Here is a 20,758-nt window from a genome sequence, read left to right as displayed (position 1 = left end):
TTTTTTGATTGATTCTTGAAATTAATCTATCGTTAAAAATTATGTATAAAATACAATAAATCGTGATAATTGACAACTTAAAATATTTATTAAAAAACACACAGAAAAAGAAATTGACTGATTCTTGAAATTAATCTATCAATGTCACATAAAATGAGACAAAAGTAGTAATATGTATTATTTAATGTGAAATTATTGAAAACTACGTAAAATGTATTATAAATGTTAACAATTAACAACATTTGATTGACTCTTCAAATTTTTTCTATGCTACATACATTGAGACAAGCGGAGTAATATATATTAAGTATTTAAAAATTACGTACAACCTTATTGCTTTCTGTATGCTTCGAATTATCGTGGTCATTTTTTAGGCTGATACAAGTTTTGTACATTTTCTATTTAATTTTTTTTATTATTATAAATCGCAATAATTAATAATTTAAACTATTTAAAAATATATATTAAAAATTGAGTTGGTTTCGGGAATTTTATTTATACTATATAAAATGGGACAAAGGAAGCAACATATATCAGTTACAAATGACTTAAAAACATTAAAAATTACAATAATTACCAATTTAAAATATTTAAAAGCTATATAATAAAATAGGTTCACTCTCAGAATTCTATCAGGCTTACATATATTGGGACAGAAAAAATAACACATATCATTTTAAAATTACCAAAAAAGTATTATAAATAATAATAATTAACAACTTAAAATATCTGAAAGACATTTTAAAAGGGTTAATTTTGTAATTTTATCCATATCACATAAATTAGAACAAAGTGACCAGTAATGTAGGTTATTTGAAAGTTACATAAAAATATTATAAATCACAATAATTAATAACTTGAAACATTTTTTTAAAAATAGGAAAATTTGGATGACTCTCCAAATTTTATTTGTGTCACATAAATTGAGACAACAAAAATAACATATATTGGGTCCATTTTAATTTATTTCTCTTCCGTTTTTAGTTTTTTTATATGTAAAAGTTGCGTAAAAATACTATAAATCATGATAATTGACAACATAAAATATTTCAAAAATGTTGCATGTGGGTAGTCTTATTATGCCTTAAATAGCGTCAAAGAAAGTACAAGTTTGTGATAAAAAAATTTATTCATTTATCCACGCAAACAATCACTTTAAAAATTCCGTTATTAGCCCCAAAACATACCATTTAAATTATTGGGCCCGTGCTATGCACGGGCAACATTATCTAGTACTAAAATAAAAATAAGTTTAAATGTAATAAATATTAATTTAAAGCACCCACTCAAGTAATTTTTCCTTAAATATTTACCCTTTTATTTTACTCTTATTCTCTCCTAAATCATTCTTGTATTTTTATATGTTGAAAATATCGTCTATAATAACAATGCTACTTCAAACCATAAGACAAAATAAAATCTGTCAAATCTCAAATGGTTGGATTAGTTTGTAGGTCAGTTTAGGACTTTAGGTAATATTTCTTTTTCCGTCCAAAATACATAAAATTATACCAAAAAACGTAGATACATTGTCTTGGTTTTATAGACATTTAATTTGGTTGATTACAGTTTTGTTTACAAAACATAATCTTCATCCAAATTATTCTAAACATATTTCCCAACACAAAATTGTTACAAATAAACTTTTAGAACTGCTAATTAGAATATAGACATAATACATTAAAAAAAATCTCAAATTTTGCCTCAATTAACAAATAAGCATCCCAACTTTCCAAGTGCACATCTAAACACTTCAACTTGATCTCAACTGGCAACTAAACACTCAAACTCGTTCCTATTATGTCTCATGGACATCCGATATTGATGTGACACATAAATTTTAGAGGTGCCTAGATAATCATTTTGCAAGTTGGAGTGTTTATATGACTCAGTGAAGACGAGTTTAAGTGTCTAGATATACATACTCAGAGTTGGAAGTGAGGCCAAGTTTGAGTGGCGTATGAAGCAACTTAAAAAGTGGCAACAAAGTAGAATGTAGAACTGCAAGAACCCAACTTCAGACAATGTAAAAATTAAACTTCAAACACCGTCCTAGAGTTCACAAGGTACAGGTTTTGAACTCTAGGACACGATCCTGAAGTTTCACTTGTAACATAAGTGTTGCAGATGAAAAAGGAAGTCCCAATAGATAAGTTAAATCAAGGTTTAAATAGAAAACATAAGAACGATCCCCGTTATACACTTCAAAAAGTTTATCCCTATTTTCAATTGGATTTCCAATAATGGCTGGAACAGAAACCATGCCCGCCTGATACGCAACTATTAAGACTGTTACTACTTTTCAATGCAAATATACACTGCAATTTCTGGATTCCCTTACCGAAGAGACCTAAAATGCTAAAATTTCTACACCTTAGAGCAAGATTGTAAGAATTTACACTCACGACAATTCATTGATTTCCAATGGCTATTTTTCCCTGTCGTTCTAGCTCATATAACATGTGAAGTGCCGCTGAATCAAGTGAACTTTTCTTATCAGCTCTTTCATCCCCGGTAAGCTCTATCAAACCATAGTCAGGTATTGTCAGCGAGATTTGAGATGCAAAAGTGTTGTAAACCTTCCTTCTATCAGAGCCTTCACCACATTCAATAAGTGATCTGGCCGGAATTTACACTCAATAAGCAACAATCTAGGAAACAGTTTGATAAAAACTAGAAGGAAAGAACTGGTTAGCACATAAACTGGTTTTACTTACTTGGATGTACGCTCTATTGATTCAAAACTAGGCATTGGCCACTGCAGTTTCTTGCATAGTTCAAAGAGTGATATGCGAGGTCCACCCCTTTTCATGTTGATTGGCCCAATTACTGCCAAGTAAAAGAGAGAAGACCATTAAATCCAAAAGTGTTTCAGGTGATGCACATCAGCAGACCTTACGAAAACTAACTTTTCTTTAATTATCTAACTTTGGCATATATTCTGTCAAATCAAAAGGCAGGGAATGGTTACAATGGTTTAAAAACATATTTGTGAGTTTTCATGTTCAGAGAACTATGTACATTGTTAAAAAGGAGTAAGATTCAGGAGCAGAAACTCAGGTCATTCTGAACCACACTTTCCTTTTCTAGGAAATGGAATTAAGGTGAAGCAGTGTGGATATTCAAGGTTAAGAGACTCAGAAGCCCCCATTATGTGTTGGTGAAACTTATCGAACTAGGTATTCCAATTACTTCGAACTTTCAACTTCAAGGACTTATTTTCCCTCATTATGCAACACTTCACTGGCGAGGGACTGATTATTTTACCGAAAGAGTGACATAAAAGAAAAGAAAAGAAGGAAAACAAACAACCATAATAAAGTAATGCATGGTTACATTAAAAATTTAAATCTCTAAGATAGATAACCATTATTTTTACACAAGGGAATTATAAGATTCTGGAAACTGCCTCGACAAAAGTTTCAATCCAAGTTTTTGCTGGATTCACAAGGAGACAGGTGCAAGATTCACCAAGAAGACAGGTGGATGCTGGGGCTTTTCACATTGTCACAGAAAGAAGTTGATATATAGCTGAAAAACAGGAAGCTCTGGAGAGGCTTAAGGGAAAGACTTTGAGCACTATTGCTTCACGATTCTGCTGCTCAGAGGAGCAAATGGGCATTGGTACCTATACCATGTGCCTCAGATTGTGATACTTTGGGAAGGGACCCTCATTGGACAAATCTGACGAAGAAGACTGATTTGAGAGGTAAGAGGGAGCAAAGTATTCGTAAGGTGAAATATTTCAAGAAAATGATGAGGAAGCTGGGAATGGAAGGACCAAGGCAAGTATAGAAATAAGAGGTAAAAATGATCCTGGGAAGCAGAAATTGACCCATGACTAATGAGCTAACCTTTTGATATCCTTGCAAAATGAAGAACAGCAAGGGAGACGAGTGAGGGTATAGAGGGGAGAGACAACATCGAAGGGAGATTGAAATCTCAGGAAAAAAGTATTAGCAAATGGTTTGAAGCACTTGTGGCAGTCTAGTTAATGCAGATGTTTGTCAACCTTCTGCAAAAAATAGGATACGTATATTCTATACTTCTGTATGGATCCTTTATGCAGGAAATTCTCTCTTCAATCAATAAGTCTTATTACCTTGTAAATAAAAGCAATGCATAAATAGAAACTTTAGCATATTCAGAGGAAGTCACTTCTCAGCATATAATGATCTAAACAGAAATGTAGCAAATTGTAATAGAACTATAGGAATTATCTCTTGACTTTTATTGACAAAGCTATAAATCCTCAACACTTGATATATATTCAGTTGTGACTAGAAAATATGATCACTCTCTACTACTATGCAATCAAAAAAGGTTTCCTTTGCTAAAATTATGTCATATCACTTTTTTTGGGAGGGTATATTGTCTGAATAGTGGAAGGACGACCTTGGGTAGGATTTGAACACAACACCTATATATACGGGGCAGAGCTGCGACTATTAGGCGTCAACGTCAATACAATGCATCATACTCCCTCCATCTCAATTTGTTTGTCTTACTTCCTTTTTAGTTTGTTTCAAGAAGAATGTGTCTAATTTCAACTTTCCACATGATATGTTTAAGACCACAAGATTAAAACACATTTTGGTACGTTTTATGTATCTATAGTTTAAAACCACAAGATTCAAAAGTTGTTCTTTACTTTCTTAAACACCATGTCAAGTCAAAACCAGACAAACAAATTGAAGCGGAGGGAGTACTTGATTTCAAATCTGATGGACTTTTTCAAGGATACTGATTGTTGTTTGTGAAGTATCATCTTGCCACCATATTAGAATGGTAGTTTATTCCGCTCTCAAACAAGATAATAAGTGTAACTACAGAATAATATGTACTTCGCCATTCTAAAATATTTTACTTAATTACATATAGCCCTTTCCAAAAGTGTTTGGCCCCTTCTCCTCAATTACATATAAAGTTAGAATAATAAAACCTAACTCAAAAATTTAAAAAGTTCATCTAATGAGATTGAAATAGTGTTGCGCTGAATTTGATAAGTTGATATAATGATATTAAAACAATATTGATTGGTTGCAGTGCTTGACATTTAAAGAAGACACCAATTTTATTTTATTTTGATCTTTTTATAATGACATAATAATATATTTTACAAAATGCAAAAGGTCTGACCATTTGGGAGACTTAGAATAATCAATAATGAGAGAATTAAAATAGTGAAAGGGGAATAAAATAGGTAAATATACGAGTACTAATGTGGGTTCATGATAATCGCTAGGATATAAATGAGACAACAAAATAGGTAGTCACTTAAGAAAGGATGCTACAATTAATTAACTACTATTCCATTTCTCAATTATTACAGCAACCCACCCATTAAATGAGGTAAAAAGTTACTAAATTTTCCACCCAAAAAATCATTTCCAAATTTATCAATACATGCGATTTATATATATATATATATATATAATACATCTTTAGAAAAAATGGCTCCCCCAATAGTCATAGAAGAAATAAGAACTTTCGTTTTGATACAGTAACTTCGAGCACATACCTTGGATGTCCTTATTTGAATAACTAGCACTGGTGGAGCAGTCACTGGGAACAGGTTGAGCTTCATCTGGCTTTAAATTCAAATATACTTTCTTTCGCTTTTTGCGTGAAGCCATATCAGGACAAGAAGTATTTGCTTGGATGCAGATGTCACCATCAAAGTCTAAAGATTGTGGCACATCAACAAAGCTGGCCTCTTCTTTTTTCTTCTTGGATGAAATTCCTTTTTTCTGTTGTTAGAAAATGAGGGTCAATGTGAGAAATAACTCAATTGAAAGCTTGGATAACCGGCAATACATAATTAAAAAAGAATTCACCCAGTCAATGCTAGATGGGAACTTCTAAAATCTAGTTCAACATTAATTGTAATGGTCATGACAGAGAATAAAGTAGTGTTATCAAGCAAGATCACACCATGTAATACAGATCTATGGTGAGTTAGTCACTGATCTTTCAGCAATATATAATGCATGCAAGCACAGAAATTATTATCAACAAAAATTGTTAGCAACTCAAGGGAATCCATTAAAAGCAGAAAATTCTCTTTCCAAATTAGGAAAAACTGCAAAGAATAACTTCCTTCATAAGCTAATTTTGATTAAAAAATAATAATTTAAACACCTAGTTATTTCCGCATTCTTTTTCTAGCTATAGTACTTCGATAGACATCAGATGACTTAGAAGGTAACCAACTCATTAGTCTCCACTTGAACCCAGAAAAGAAAAATCAATTTCAGAAACAAATGATTAAAAAAAAGATAGAATGGCCTGCTGACAAGAAAGTTTAACGTTACAACACCAGTAGTTGCAATGGTAACTTTCACAAACAAAAGTACAAAAACGCCCATCATGATTTTCTTTCTTCTCATCTTTCTAAGGATGTTCCTATCACACGAATTATGGCCCATTAATGTCAGAAAAAAGGACCATACATAGGATGAGAATCATCTTCCTGGCTATGACATACCTCTAAGTTCTTCAGTAACTTCAGAGCTGCTTGCGCCTTTGCATTTTTTCTAGTTTGTCCAGATCCCTCAGCGACCAGCAGATCATCTTTCAGCTGTAACCTAAGCTCAGCATTCACAGTATCCCCCTTCACCACGCAATGTTCTTTCCAGAAGTAGCCAAGTGAGTCACATAATTCTATGAGCTCACGCAATGGAGGTAGTTCAAGCTTATCAGGAGTCACGATGGGAGACAATAGTGGCTTGAAGATCTTCCAAACTTCATCCAGGTCAAGTTTGGTATCAATAAGTACTGCTCCAGCAATACTCTCCACCAAGTCTCCAAGTACCTATGACAAATTAATATCCCATGAATACAAACAGCCTGCTCTAAGCATTTGACAGATAATAGTGGATTAATGTTGGCATATGTTCAACAATGTTGTATCCTAGGGACACATTCAAGTCTACAGTTGGCATTGAGATCAATAACATATGGTAACAGTGACATGTCAGTGGAGCAACAATAAAAGAACCTTTGGGGCTTTGTTTCCTTGTAGTGAACAAGAATTAGAGACTGACTTCACAAACAATGATATTTCACTTTCAAGATATCCAGAATGATGTTGAAGGTGGACATGAAGATTCCTTCTCACAGCAGCATAAGCGAAATTATCATTATTGACAGAAGCAGAACGCAGATCTGTTAGTTCCCCAGGATCAATATCTTTATGCTTCTGGTAAAGGTACCAGGTAACGAGAATGTCCAGTACTGAGTCACCAAGAAATTCAAGCCTCTGTCACAGATTTGACAAAAAGAAAAAATGTAAGCTGACAACAATGTAATTTCTTAAGAGAAACATGTTTAATATGATGTATAATCAGTATTACTTGATAATTATATCAAAATTAGGGATTACTCTTCAACTAACCTGATAACTGTACCCAGCGTCCAGCTCTTGCACAGTAGCATGTGTTATAGCTTCTAGAAGCAGTCCCTTAATAGAAAATCTATAGCCAAGCTTCAACTCAAGGTCTTCAATATCTTTAGCTTTAGGGGTATAAGAATAAAGAGATGCAGTATTGATCGCATCCTCTACTAATGAAGGTTCTAGCTCAGCTTTAACACCAAGCCATTTCATCAATTTGAGGGCAGCAACAAACCCACCACCAACATAATATGCACCTATTAGCGCTTCAACACAGTCAGATATTGTTTTTGAACCCATCCATCTGTGTCCTCTATCACAGTGCTTCCCAACTACTTCTTTGGGATCTTCAGTCAGAAACTTCTTGTCCAAAGGCACTCGTGAAGTTTCAACCCCGTGTTCACAAGGACAAAGCCGCAGGGAAAGCTGCCCAGGAGCAGTCCATCGGCGTGGATCAAATGCACCATCCCGTATATAACCCTGTAATTAGACAGGTAAAGCATGATTAAAAGCAGACGAGTGTAAAAGGTAAGCTTCAGTCAAGTGGAAAGGATACAACATCCACGTTTCTTTGAAGAATCATCAACAAAACAAGAAGGATTCCACTAGCACAAGCAAAATAAATGTTGCCGTTGAAGACTATCCACGACTGAAAGAATGAAATGTTGCCAACCATCCACATTGAATTTGGACAAGCTGAACCAAACAAAATAAGTTATACTCCTCACCCCACACACACACACCAAAAAGAAGAACCCATCTCAAACAAGCCTGATTTTCAGTAAGTTTGTTTGCACTACCCGCAATAGTGTCGTCAATATCTTATACTCATACCATACATCAGTGACCATTTTAGCTGGAGAAGGAAATATATGACACCTAGTTTCATTTTTACCTCAAGAATAAAGTTAAAAAATGAACTAGTTAAGATATTATATATTTACATTCTTGACTGGATTTAAGAAATTGTCTTCAAGTAGTTCTTTTTCCTGAAGTACGGAGACAAAGCTTTACATACCTGCAAATGTTGATTAGTTCCCAATTTATGGAGGGCTGAGTTACTAATAGCCTGTGAACGTTCATTAGTTAGCTGCCCTTCATGCTTCTTGGGATATTTAAGGAAGAGGTGACAACTAACAGCATACTTCAGAACTGAATCTCCAAGCAACTCCAGACGTTCCATGGAGAAACTCTCATTGCATCTGAGAGTTGTAAGAGCTTCCAGAATCTGACCGTGAAAGACATGTAGTTAGAAAAATGCCAAATGTAAGTCATCTAATTAGCTGAGCAAATGATAGGACGAACCAATGAGCTTGATATATGTAAGTCGCCTGAATGGCTTGATATCTCTTTCCTCAACTGGCTAGCCAACATCAGGGACTCCAGGCGGTGCATTAATGATGGTAGCAAGTAGAAGGATTTCAAGATGTCTAACCGAATGTCAAAACAGACCAGAAGTTCTGGTGGCATGTGAACATTATTCAGTGGCTTTTGAACCACCATTGTACTATCTTTTGATTTCGGTCCACATGAAATGCCTGCTTAAATAATCTCCGAATATCAGATTCATGTAATCCGAAACACTTAGCCTAGTGCACTCACTAGGTAGCTAGCAGTGACAAGTTCAATGTAGATCAATTCTTTCTAAAGAACTCAGGTAGAACTTTAGCAAGTTGAGCTTGAAAGGTTATCTTCAAGTGGTGAACTTTTACTCCCAATTAAAAATGTAAAATGTATGATTGTAGAGATGTTTTAACAAGAAGTTCTGTAGCAGATGTTTACAAATTACTAATCACGCAAGACTTTTCAGCAGAAAGTCCACAACTGCCTAAAGTAAATTCAGTTGGATATACTACAAGACCTAATTTATTTAAATGATTAAAGCTTTAGTGACAACGGCAAAAGAATAGAAATATCTAATATATAGAAAGAGATTATGAAGGATGCATGATAATGTCTTTTTGTAGTTGCTGAATTCAATTAGCCTATTTGCAAGCTTCTTCCACAAAACAGCAAATGCACATAGAAGAGTCAACAGTCAACACTGTTGATAAGATTAAAGTCCCCAGGAGCTAGTGACAGAGTCTGCTGAGATACAAAAGGAGATCATAGAGTACTATGAGAAGTTATATGTTGAAACTGAGGACTGGAGACCAGACTTAGAAATGAGAGAGTATCCTATGATTGATGAAAATGACAATAACCAACTGATGGCCCCTTTTGAAGCACATGAAATCCTGGAAAGCATCAAAGCGTGTGCTGGGGACAAGGCCCCTGGCCCAGATGGCTTCTCCATGGCTTTCTTTAGCTAGTGTTGGGAAGTCATCAAAAATGAAGTGGTGGCAGTAGTTCAAAACTTTTATAAGGTAATTGAGAAGAGTATAAACTACTTTTGTGGCCTTGATACCCAAGAAGACGGGGGTTGTGGAACTAAATGACTTCAGACCAATAAGTCTAGTAATAGGAGTGTACAAGATAATTGCAAAACTATTGGCTGAAAGACTGAAGAAAGTGATACATAAGCTAGTGGACAGACAACAAATGGCTTTTATCAAGAATAGGCAGATCATAGATGCAGTATTGATAGCCAATGAATGTGTTGACTCCAGGGAGAGAGATAAACAATCAGGGATCTTATGTAAACTGGATATCCAGAAGGCATATGATCATTTGAATTGAAACTTCCTGATGAATATGTTGAAAAGGATACGATTTGGACCAAAATGGCTAAAGTGGATTAGACAGTGCATAAGCTCAATGAAATTCTCTATTCTGATCAACAGAAGCCCATGTGGCTTCTTCTCATCATACAGAGGTCTGAGACAAGGGGACCCTTTATTCCCTTTTCTCTTTATCTTGGCCATGGAAGGGCTGAGCAACCTATTTCAGACTGCAAAAGTCAAGGGCTGGATCAGAGGTTTCCAAGTGGGGAATAATACAAGTAACAACCAAGAGATTACTCATCTACCATATGCAGATGACACTCTAGTATTTTGTGATGCAGTAGAGGAGCAGACGCTGATTTTGAGGGTCATCTTCAATATTTTCGAGGCTATTTCAGGTCTGCACATAAACTAGAGCAAGAGGTTCATCTATCAAGTAAACACAATGATAAATATTAAAGACTTTAGACAACAAACTAGAGGGAAAGTGGGTGAATTACCAACAACCCACTTGGGAATGCCTTTGGGGGCTAAAAGCAAGTCAACAGAAATATGGAGTGGAGTAATTGAATGTGAAAGGAAGCTAGCAAACTGGAAGTGTCAATATTTATCTTCAGGTGGCAGACTAACTCTAGTTAATAGTGTCCTGGATGCCCTTCCCTTGTACATGATGTCATTATTCCATATACAAGCCAAGGTAACCAAGAGTTGGATGCAATTTGGAGGAACTTTTTATGGCAAGGAAGCGAAGATAAGAGAAAGTACCATTTGGTCAAACGGGATTTACTGTTGTAAGTAAGAGAGGGGGTGGACTCAATAACAGAGAGCTGAGTACCCAAAACAAGAGTTTGATGATGATTAGAAGAGAGTTGTGCAGTGCAGTGTATGCTTCCTGTGATACTGTGACTAGAAGAGAGTTTTGGCAAGAGTTGAGCAACATCAAGGAGGTATGCAGTGACCCGTGGGTATCTTGTGGTGACTACAATGTCACAAGGTACCCAAATGAAAGTTCAGAGGGGCACAGAATAACAGGGGACATGCAGGAGTTCACGGAATGGATAAATGCGATGGAATTCATGGATCCCCTTCTTTTGGGGATTCTTTCACTTCGAGAAGAGGAGATGGCCATAGCTCAGCTTCCAGAACTGATAGATTTTTGTATTCATCTCAATGGGATGAGTCCTTCACTCAAATCAAACAGAACTTGTTGCCCAGAATAGGTTCTGATCATAACCCCATCATGCTTGATTGTGGGGAATTGAATTCGAATAAGTCATATTTCAAATTTGAACAATGGTGGCTGAGGGTGGATGGTTTTGCTGACAAGGTTAAGGAATGGTGGTTTTCTTTCAATATAAATGGCACAGATTCTTACATCTTAGCTACTAAACTAAGGATGCTGAAACAAAAATTGAAAGAATGGAGACTGACACATAGAAATGATTGGAAACATAAGGAGGAGGAAATCTTTCACCAGTTAGCAGAGATGGAAAAGACTCAGGAGATGAGATTACTCTCAGAGGATGAACTACTCCAAAAGGTTCATGTAGCTATGGAATTTAAGGAGGTTACTAAACAAGAGGAAATAGCTTGGAGAGAAAGATCTAGAATACAATGGCTTAAAAAAGGTGAATAAACAAAAAATTTCCATTGGGTTGCGACAACTCACAAAAGGTTTAATTCTATTGACACTTTGGTAGTGGAAGGAAACTCTATCTCAGATCTAGAAGAGATTAAAGGAGAAATCATGATAAAAAGTTGTACACAGAGACTGAACCGTGGAGACGGAGTTTAAGTTGCAAGGCTTGAAAATTATTAGTGAGGAAGAAAGAGATTGGTTGCAAACTTACTTTGAGGAGGCTGTAGTTTTGAAATGCATCAAGTCATGTGCCAGTGACAAGGCACTTGGCCCTGATGGCTTCCCCATGTGCTTTTATTAGAGTTTCTAGGAGGTGCTTAAGTTTGCTTTTATGAATGCAATAAACCAATTTCATGAGAAACACGAGTTTGAGAGGAGCCTCAATGCCACATATGTGGACCTTATTCCAAAGAAGCCATGGCAATTGAACTTAGAGACTTTAGACCAATAAGTCTTATTGGTGGAGCTTATAAAAATTTTGCCAAGCTTCTGGCAGAAAGAGTGAAAAAAGTAATCAGCAAGCTAGTCAACAAACATCAATTGGCCTTCATACAGGGCAAATAGATCCTAGATGCAGTGTTAGGACCGAAATAAGCAGGTGTAATGCGGAAGCTAACAAAGCAAACCTCAAAAGACCATGAGTAAAAAGACACACAAGAAACACACCAAAAGACACAAAAATTTAACGTGGTTCGGTCAATCGACCTACGTCCACAGAGGAGATGAGCAATCCACTATAAATATGAGAGTATAAAATATAGAGAGAAATAACCTCAACCAATTCACTCGGAATACAAGGAGGTTCACAAATTCTCCCCCATAACCGCAACTCTCAAAGCCCTAGGACTACATTGTGAATGTTGATTAAGTTAGAAGGAACAAGCCTATATTTATAGAGTCCTAAAACCTTTCCTACAAGAAAAGGACTAGTAAAATATTAAAACCTTTTCCTAAAAGGAAAACTTATTTATGATAAAAAATCAAGGCAATAAAACCCAGCATGCAGCTCTAATGGCTAGTGAATGTGTAGATTCAAGGATTAAAGGTGAAACCCCAAGAATCATGTGTAAGCTTGATATTGAAAAGGCCTATGATCATGTGAACTGGGATTTCCTTATTAACATTTTGAGACAAATGGGGTTTGGAGAGAAATGGCTGAAGTGGATAGGATTTTGCACTAAAACTGTCAGGTTCTCTATATTGATTAATGGAGAACCTGCTGTTTTTTTTTTCCCTCGAAAAGGGGGTTGAGGCAGGGTGATCCTCTTTATTCTAGCTATGGAAGGACTTAATAGCATGATAAGGGTGGCCACTTAAAAGAAATGGTTAAAAGGGTTCAAAGTGGGCAACCAAGCTGAGAAGATCTATAAATTTGCCAATTACTGTGATCTTTTGTGAGGCCAAGGTTGAGCAGGTGTGTTTCATCAGAATAATATTAGTAATCCTTGAGGCAGTGTCAGGGATTTTTGTGAATTGGAGAAAAAGCAGCATGTTTCAAGTCAAGGAAGGAGCTAACATCCGGTGTTTAGCAAATATTTTGAGTTGTAAGATAGAAAATCTCCCAACTAGATATCTGGGGATGCCACTGGGTAACAACCACAAAGAATTAGAAATATGGGATGGAATTGTGGAGAAGATTTGAGAAAAAGTTAGCCTCCTGGAAGACACAATACCTATTTCTGGGAGGAAGATTAACAATGATCAATTCTGTCTTGGATGCTCTCCCTACTTATGTTATGTCTCTCTTCCCCTTACCTACTAAAGTGGAAGACAGATTAGATAAACTAAGGAGAGATTTTCTTTGGTTGGGCAACAAGGAAGGAAAGGGAACTCACTTGGTCAAATGGCAAACTGCTCAACTAATCAAGAAATCGGGTGGTCTTGGCATTAAGAATCTAGGTCTGCAAAATAGGTGTTTATTGTCAAAATGGCTATGGAGGTTTGGTAAAGAGGGGCAGGCTCTGTGGAAGGATGTTATCGTTAGCAAGTATGGACAAACAAATTCATGGACCTCCAACATTGTGACCAACACCTACGTGGCCTCAGTTCGGAGGTCTAAAAAAATTTGTGGCCAAAACTAGCTAGGAGCTACAAGGTGGTTAAGGGGACTAGGATCCTTTTATGGAAAGACAAGTGGATAGGACAGAACTCCCTCATGGAGAACTTTCCAGATTTGAACTCTTTTTGTAACAACCCTGGAGGATCTATTGTTGAGATGTGGTCTCAGCAAGGGAGGAATATAACTTTTAGAAGGCTCTTAAATGACTGGGAGGTGGATGGAGTGGCCAACTTACTGCAAAAGTTGGAAGACTTTCCGGGACTCAACACTAATCCTGATGCAATCAAATGGAAACATGATAGGGATGGGGAATTTTCTGTTGGAAGAATGTACCAAAGAGACCTGGCAACACATCCGGGGGGATTTTTGGACCTTGAAAATAAATCTGGAAGTCCAGCACTCCAACCAAGATAAAGTGTTTCACATGGTCGGTGTGCAGAAGAGCATGCCTAACTCAGGAGAGACTGAAAAAAAGAGGATTTCAGATTGTTTCTAGGTGCTTCTTCTGCCATGAAAAGGAGGAAACAAACAACCATTTGTTCCTTCACTGTAGAGTGACTGCCCACTTATGGTATAAGTTTCAAAGCCTTACCCAAGATCCTTGGGTGGTGCCTGAGCATACTGCAGACCCACTAAGCTGTTGGATGAAAAGAGGGGGGAGTAAAACACAGAAAAGTGGAATCTAGTTCCATCTTGCATATGGTGTTCAATTTGGAAGGAAAGAAACAATAGGTGTTTTAAGAATATTACTAACCCAATGCAGAAAGTAAAAGAAAACTGCATTAATACTCTATATGTTTGGTGTAAAGAAGAGGCTATATATGAAGTAGATCAGTTACTAGATTTCCTAGGCTCTTTGTAATCATGACTACTTTGCCTTGGAATTTTTTGTTTGGTTGCCAGCATACCCTCATTGCTGATGAATACAACTTTACCATTCTCAAAAAAAAAAAAAACAAGAGTTGATGATGAAATGGCTGTGGAAATTTGTCTCACCAGAAGTATCTCTATGGAATGAAGTAATAATAGAAAAATATGGCATAGAGAATAAATGGATGACAGAGGTGGTCACCAACCCTTACAATTGTAGTGTATGAAGGTCTATCAGGAACCTTTGGCAACTGGTCAAGGAGAGAAGAAGTTGCAAAGTGGGCAATGAAGAAAAAGTAGCCTTTTGGAATGACATTTGGTGTGGACAAGAGGCACTCAAACATGCTTTCCCTATACTACATAGTCTGAACCAAGCACAAGAAGCAACAGTGGCAGAATTATGGACAGGACAAGGGTGGAACCTGTTTCTGAGAAGGAACCTAAATGATTGGGAAATGACAACCATATCAAAATTTCATGACACAATGCATACGGCTACCAATCTGACAGGAGAGGAAGATAGACTAGTATGGAAGGGGGAGAGAGGGGGAGAGTTCACTGTAAAATCAACATGCAGAGAACTCAGGTCTACAGAGGTGCAGCATGCAAGATGGCCCTGGAGGATGATCTGGAGAACAGAAATTCCCTACAAGGTGAATTACTTCCCATGGCTCTTGGAAAAAGGAGGCAGTCTTGACACATGAGAACTTGAACAAGAGAAAATCCAATCTATGTTCTAGATGCTATCTATGTGAAGAACAGGTGGAGACAGTTAACCTTCTCTTTTTACACTACAAATGGACAGATCAATTGTGGCAGATGTTCATCCACAAGAGGAAGATCAAGTGGACAAAGCCTGGGAGAATTATAGAAGTCCTACAATGCAGGAAAAAAGGAGAAGAGATGGAGGACTGTCCCAGCTTGCATTTGGTGGACAATTTGGAAGGAAAGGAATCAAAGATGTTTTGAAGGAAAACAGAACAATATCCAGAAGATAAAGATATTGCCTAGGGTTTACTATTTTTGGTGTAAGCAAGTAGTGATAGGAGATACTTAAAATATATTTAATGTTATTGACTGGCTGTAACTAGGAGATCTTAGGAAAGATGTAAGCAAAACTTTTTGGAGGGGGACTACACTTTGATGTGGTATACCTGTGGATATATAGAAGTAAATGTTACCTTCTCAAAAAAAAAAGTGTGAGTGTGGAGTTTAATGTGCTCCAAAGACCATCATATGATGCTCACATCAGGACATGCAACAACTACAATCTGATTCATCTAGAGAACACGCCTACTTATGCCTAAAGGCAATATGCATTTCTCAAACAATATCATTTGTTCCAAAAAGTTGACACAAACACCAGTGCACGTGCTTTTTCACTGGACGTATGTAGAACAACTTTGTCGGCCAATTTCAATACTCTCTAACCTATCTCAAACTTGTTTAGAACCTAGTTAGGGGTAAAGATGTGGATCACTCCAATATGATTGGGGATGTATAGAGAACATATTTTAAGAACTAAAAACTGTGACATATTAAAAACTTAAATGGCACAACAACATACCCGGTGTTATCCCATAAGTGGGGTATGGGGAGGGGGTAGGATGTGCACAACCTTACCCCTTACCTTCGTAGCATATTAAATCTAATATACTAAAATTCTGTTTTCTAGTTCATTTCGTTGTTTACAACAACAAAACCACCTAGAAGTTTGTAATTGTTAAGTTTAATATATGCTAGTATGTCTTAAACTTCTAAAAACGATATAAATTTTCAAAAGAGATGGCATATAGAGAACACTTGGAATGACTAGGAATCGGCAATAACTTGACAAACCTTCCTTTTTAAAATCCACGAGAAGATTGTATGCATTATGGCTTTGCTTCAGTAGCAACAAAGGCTGTCCAGGATACACTAAAACAATCCCGTACCTAATAAACAGACAAAACAATATAAATTTAAATTATGCGTGACTTCTCAAACATTCAACAAGAAACAGTAATTTAGGTAAAAACAAATCCCACTTTTTATGGAAGTAGTCAGCAAAAGATGAGAAGGGTGCGACAGTAGCTTCTGAATCTACTTCGAAGGGGCTCTCTGCGGAAGTATTGGCAACAGCATCCAGAACAGAATAAATTCTTCCAGTATGAATGGCCACAACAACCATGTCCGTAATATTGCTTCTTGAGATTGATATATTGGCAAAGTGAATCAAATCTGTTTGATCAAGATCTTCCACAAATGATGCAGTCCTATCAACTAAGGAGTTCTTCCGTTTAGCTTCAGATTTCTCATTGCTTAACCACGCATTTCTTTTCAAAAATTCCACAACTGAAACAGAAGATTCAATTGCTTCCCAATCAACTTTGTAGGGTTCACAACTTGAATCTAAAGGATCCAGCGGTAGAAGCAAGTACATGTTCGATGGCTCCCACAAAGATTTTTCTGTATCAAGCAGAAATTTCCTTCCACCCGATGATTTAATAAATAATTTACTAAACAGCCCATTAAAGAATAGTTCTTGGAATATTTTTGCTTTTGCCACCTGACAATGAAAATGTTATACTGCTTATCAGATACGAAATGCAAATGCTAACATGATTGAATTATAAAAAGTTCATAAATAGTTTGACTAGGTTCCAACCTGTTGGGAATCCAAATGTACTTTCCCACAATGCGACACGGAGGATTCGACAAACTTGGAAACTAAGAAAAGCTCCACTTCCACATTTCCCACATCGTAATCAAGTTCTGATTGAAGCAAAAGGATAAAACTGGAATATTTCACTTCCTTGATGTTGCAAGGGAAGTTCATTTTATACACTTGATATACTTCTCCATTAGGATCATTTCCCCATGACCCAGATAATGCACTAATACAAGCTGTCCCATGTAATTCTTTCAACTTTGTTGTTCCTAAAAATATATTGATAAGAAAAAATAATTATTTAATCACAATAAGTTGAAAATCCACATTGAGCATCTATCAGACATGACAGCAGGTGCAGCTTAACGGTGGTCTAAATTTTAGAGTCTTTAAGGGTTAAAACTTTCTTGTTCCTTGATTTCTTCCATGACTGCCTACTTATTCATAAAAAAGAAATAAATTTCACTGAGAATGCATATAGAAGTCTCCAATGATATGTGAATTTTAATTGCTAGAAGGCATGAAAGATTGCTGGGCGAATGTAGACGCAGATTTCATAGACGAGCAGACTACAAGCTAGGTTGCTGATTCCCGAAGTTGATTTGGTGAGCTCTGTCCTTGACCGTTGAGTTGCTTCTCTTTCAGTTAGACAATTTCACTCATTAATTCAATTATTCATTTGTCCAGCATTTGTTTTGGGGATTAGCTAGGAAATCTATGTCCTGTGCATTCCTCTTAGCACTCCAGTAGAAGCTTCACAGACGTATTTTTAGTTGGGTTATGGTTGATCACGTTACTTGGGATTATTTTAAGAACATTCCAGTATTTATAGATTTCTATCTTTATTTGGATTATTTCAAGAATTGTTTGAACTGGAATTTCTAACAAAGAGTGAAGTTATTTATTTTTATATGCATGCAGGGTATGTGATATGAAGGTACAGGTTAGAACAGTCAGGCCAGTTTGCTCAGTCAAGTAACGCATCGGGTGTCGGTCAAGGCTTTGTTTAGAGGACGGGTCATGAAAAAAACACCTGGCTTTAAAGCACCTTTTGAGTTTGCCAAACACTGAACAAGCCAAAAAGTGCTTTTAAGCTGCTTGACCAGCTTTTGAGCCAATCCAAACACTCTCATTGTCCTACAATTGAAGAAATATCTGCCTATTGTTTCTCACACCGATAAAAGGCGCGTCCTTGTATTCTGTTATCATCAAATCATTAATGCATCTCCATTTTTTACAAATACTATAAGAACCCACGAGCTGTCATCCCTAAAAAAGTTGTTCTAAGATTGGCTGAAGTTTACCCACATTTCAACAAGAAATAGATTTGTCAACTTATGTTTAACAACTTGATAAGGAAGAATAAATAAAAGCACCTTGTCAAGTGCATTTCAGATAGCCTCTAGTCCCATTAAGTGCTGCTACAGTGTAATGTGATGAACTCAAAAGCAGAGAAGACAGAGGTCAGAAGTGGAAAGCTTGTTCTAGTTTACCTGCCCCTAATTTTCTGTCCTGCACATCAGAATCACCTCGGGGAGGCTTTTCATTGAAAGGAAGAAGATGATCATTGAGAGCACCAATCTGGTGCAGCTTCTTACATGCATCCAAGCAGACAAGCTGTCTTGATAGTTGAGAACTCCTGCATTCTGGACCAACAATCGTTTGGAAAGCTGCATTTGGAGGTAATGTCAACTTACACCGGTACAACTCTCCAGACAAAATGTACTGAAACAATGGCTTTGGAGAGAAGAACCTGTCGAGCGAAACAATTATCATATTTAGACAACAAACAGATAAAGATACCATCCTTTCATTTTATGTATACCCTTAAACTGGAATACGAGAGAAAAGAAGGGACATGTGAAGAAGTATCAAATTTGTTAAATGTAAAGAGAAGAACTTAAAGCCAAGAGAAACATTTTCACACAGCACGGAGCAATTAAACCTGATGACTCCCATGAAACAAGCATTTACTGAAAGCACGAATTGCCCCTTGCAAATATGAAACATAATTGTGCTGTATGCTTAATACAGAGAGCAACTATGACATCCATAATCCATTGGCTGAAAATATAACACCTTGTTGGTGAAGAAGTGTCTACATGATGTACACCTACAAATTTATTTGGAGAGGATCCAGTAATTGAGGTTTGAAGTGGTAAGGGGGCGAAATTCAGTACAGCAGAGAGAGGAGGAGACAGACAGGTGAATCTGTACTAGACTTTTGTTTGTGTTTTGTATATGGATATGACTAAAAGGTGTATGATTCACCTTGACCCTTAAAATCAGGAAATGTTGACACCGCCAAATGATAGGAACATGACATAGAAATCTGATAAAATAATAGAGTACATCAAATATGAGGATCAAAATTAATATTGTGGTTAAACTTTAGTGGTAGTACATCATTAGTACACAGTAGTGAGTAGTCTGGAGCTACAACCCATAATTCCCTTTTCCATTATCACACAGCCACTGATTTACTGTTATAATTTTCTTTAAGTTACTTTCTCGTTTCTTTTTTTCCTTTTCAGATTTGTAATATGCATCTTAAAGAAGCGTAAATTATGATAAGCAGAAAACTTGGTTTTTGCACAAGCTGTATTGTTGTATATGACCCCTTGAATCTGGGAAGTCTTTTTGAACATGAAAACACTAGTATCACCCGACGATGGTCCAATATGAGATGTAAATAGACCATATCCAACCTAACCCCATACACAAACCTCCTATACTCCGTGTACCACTTCACTGGCTAAGTTGATAGGACTTTGCATATGACAGGCCAAAGCATAACTTACTGATCCTAGGGTTCATGTGTGAGGCAGAAGGAACTGGGCCAGACATTGGAAGCCAACAGCTATCTGATACAAAATTTTGAAGCAAACAATGAATGAGGAAACTGAAGGTTGACCGTGATTGATGATAATAATGCTTCAGCCTAGATCCTGCTTGAACTCTGTGAGAAATATAGGAAAATAATATTATTGAATTGTTGTTGTGTACATTATTACATTGAGACCCTATTTATAGACCCTAGAATATAATCCTTTACCAAGTAGGATACTACTTTGTATTCCTATTTCTATTTCTATTACTATTCCTATTCTAATAGAATTGTATAAACCTATTCCTATTCTAATAGGATTGTATAAACCTATTCATATTCTAACACTCCCCCTCAAGCTAGTGCATACAATTCATGAACCTAGCTTGTTACAAACGTAATTAACACGAGGACCGATGAGGGGCTTGGTGAGATATCTGCAAGTTGATCACTCGACTTCACAAAATTGACAATCAATCTCAATGTGCTTGGTCTTCTCATGAAATACTGAATTTGATGCATAATGCCGATAAAACACGGAGTGATAAAATTACAGTGTTGGAACTTCCCAAACCAAGCTTGCAAAGACTGTTTCAGACCATAGAGTGTCTTACGTAATCAACATACAAGGCTACTAAACTCCCCCTGAGCAACAAA

The 20,758-nt window shown here is 36.5% G+C and overlaps 1 protein-coding gene across 1 annotated transcript in view; it reads right to left on the bottom strand.

Moving 5' to 3' along the window:
• Positions 1-2,128: 2,128 nt before the first annotated feature.
• Positions 2,129-20,758, bottom strand: part of LOC102595284 (endoribonuclease Dicer homolog 3a) — a 43,875-nt gene continuing 25,245 nt past the window's right edge. The window contains exons 14-25 of the mRNA XM_006361458.2: positions 18,768-19,027; positions 17,272-17,543; positions 16,652-17,172; positions 16,464-16,558; positions 8,699-8,931; positions 8,412-8,621; positions 7,397-7,873; positions 7,001-7,261; positions 6,488-6,814; positions 5,522-5,750; positions 2,718-2,829; positions 2,129-2,619 (exon numbers count right to left, since the gene is read on the bottom strand). Of these exons, the coding sequence (XP_006361520.1) occupies positions 2,412-2,619; positions 2,718-2,829; positions 5,522-5,750; positions 6,488-6,814; positions 7,001-7,261; positions 7,397-7,873; positions 8,412-8,621; positions 8,699-8,931; positions 16,464-16,558; positions 16,652-17,172; positions 17,272-17,543; positions 18,768-19,027 (3,205 nt within the window). The 3' untranslated portion in view covers positions 2,129-2,411. The remainder of the gene's footprint in view (positions 2,620-2,717; positions 2,830-5,521; positions 5,751-6,487; positions 6,815-7,000; positions 7,262-7,396; positions 7,874-8,411; positions 8,622-8,698; positions 8,932-16,463; positions 16,559-16,651; positions 17,173-17,271; positions 17,544-18,767; positions 19,028-20,758) is intronic.

This window comes from Solanum tuberosum, unplaced genomic scaffold (genome assembly GCF_000226075.1).
Source record: "Solanum tuberosum cultivar DM 1-3 516 R44 unplaced genomic scaffold, SolTub_3.0 scf00335, whole genome shotgun sequence".
Lineage (NCBI taxonomy): Eukaryota > Viridiplantae > Streptophyta > Magnoliopsida > Solanales > Solanaceae > Solanum > Solanum tuberosum.
The sequence above is the reverse complement of the archived record's forward strand: the minus strand, read 5'-3'. Positions and strand labels throughout refer to the sequence as shown.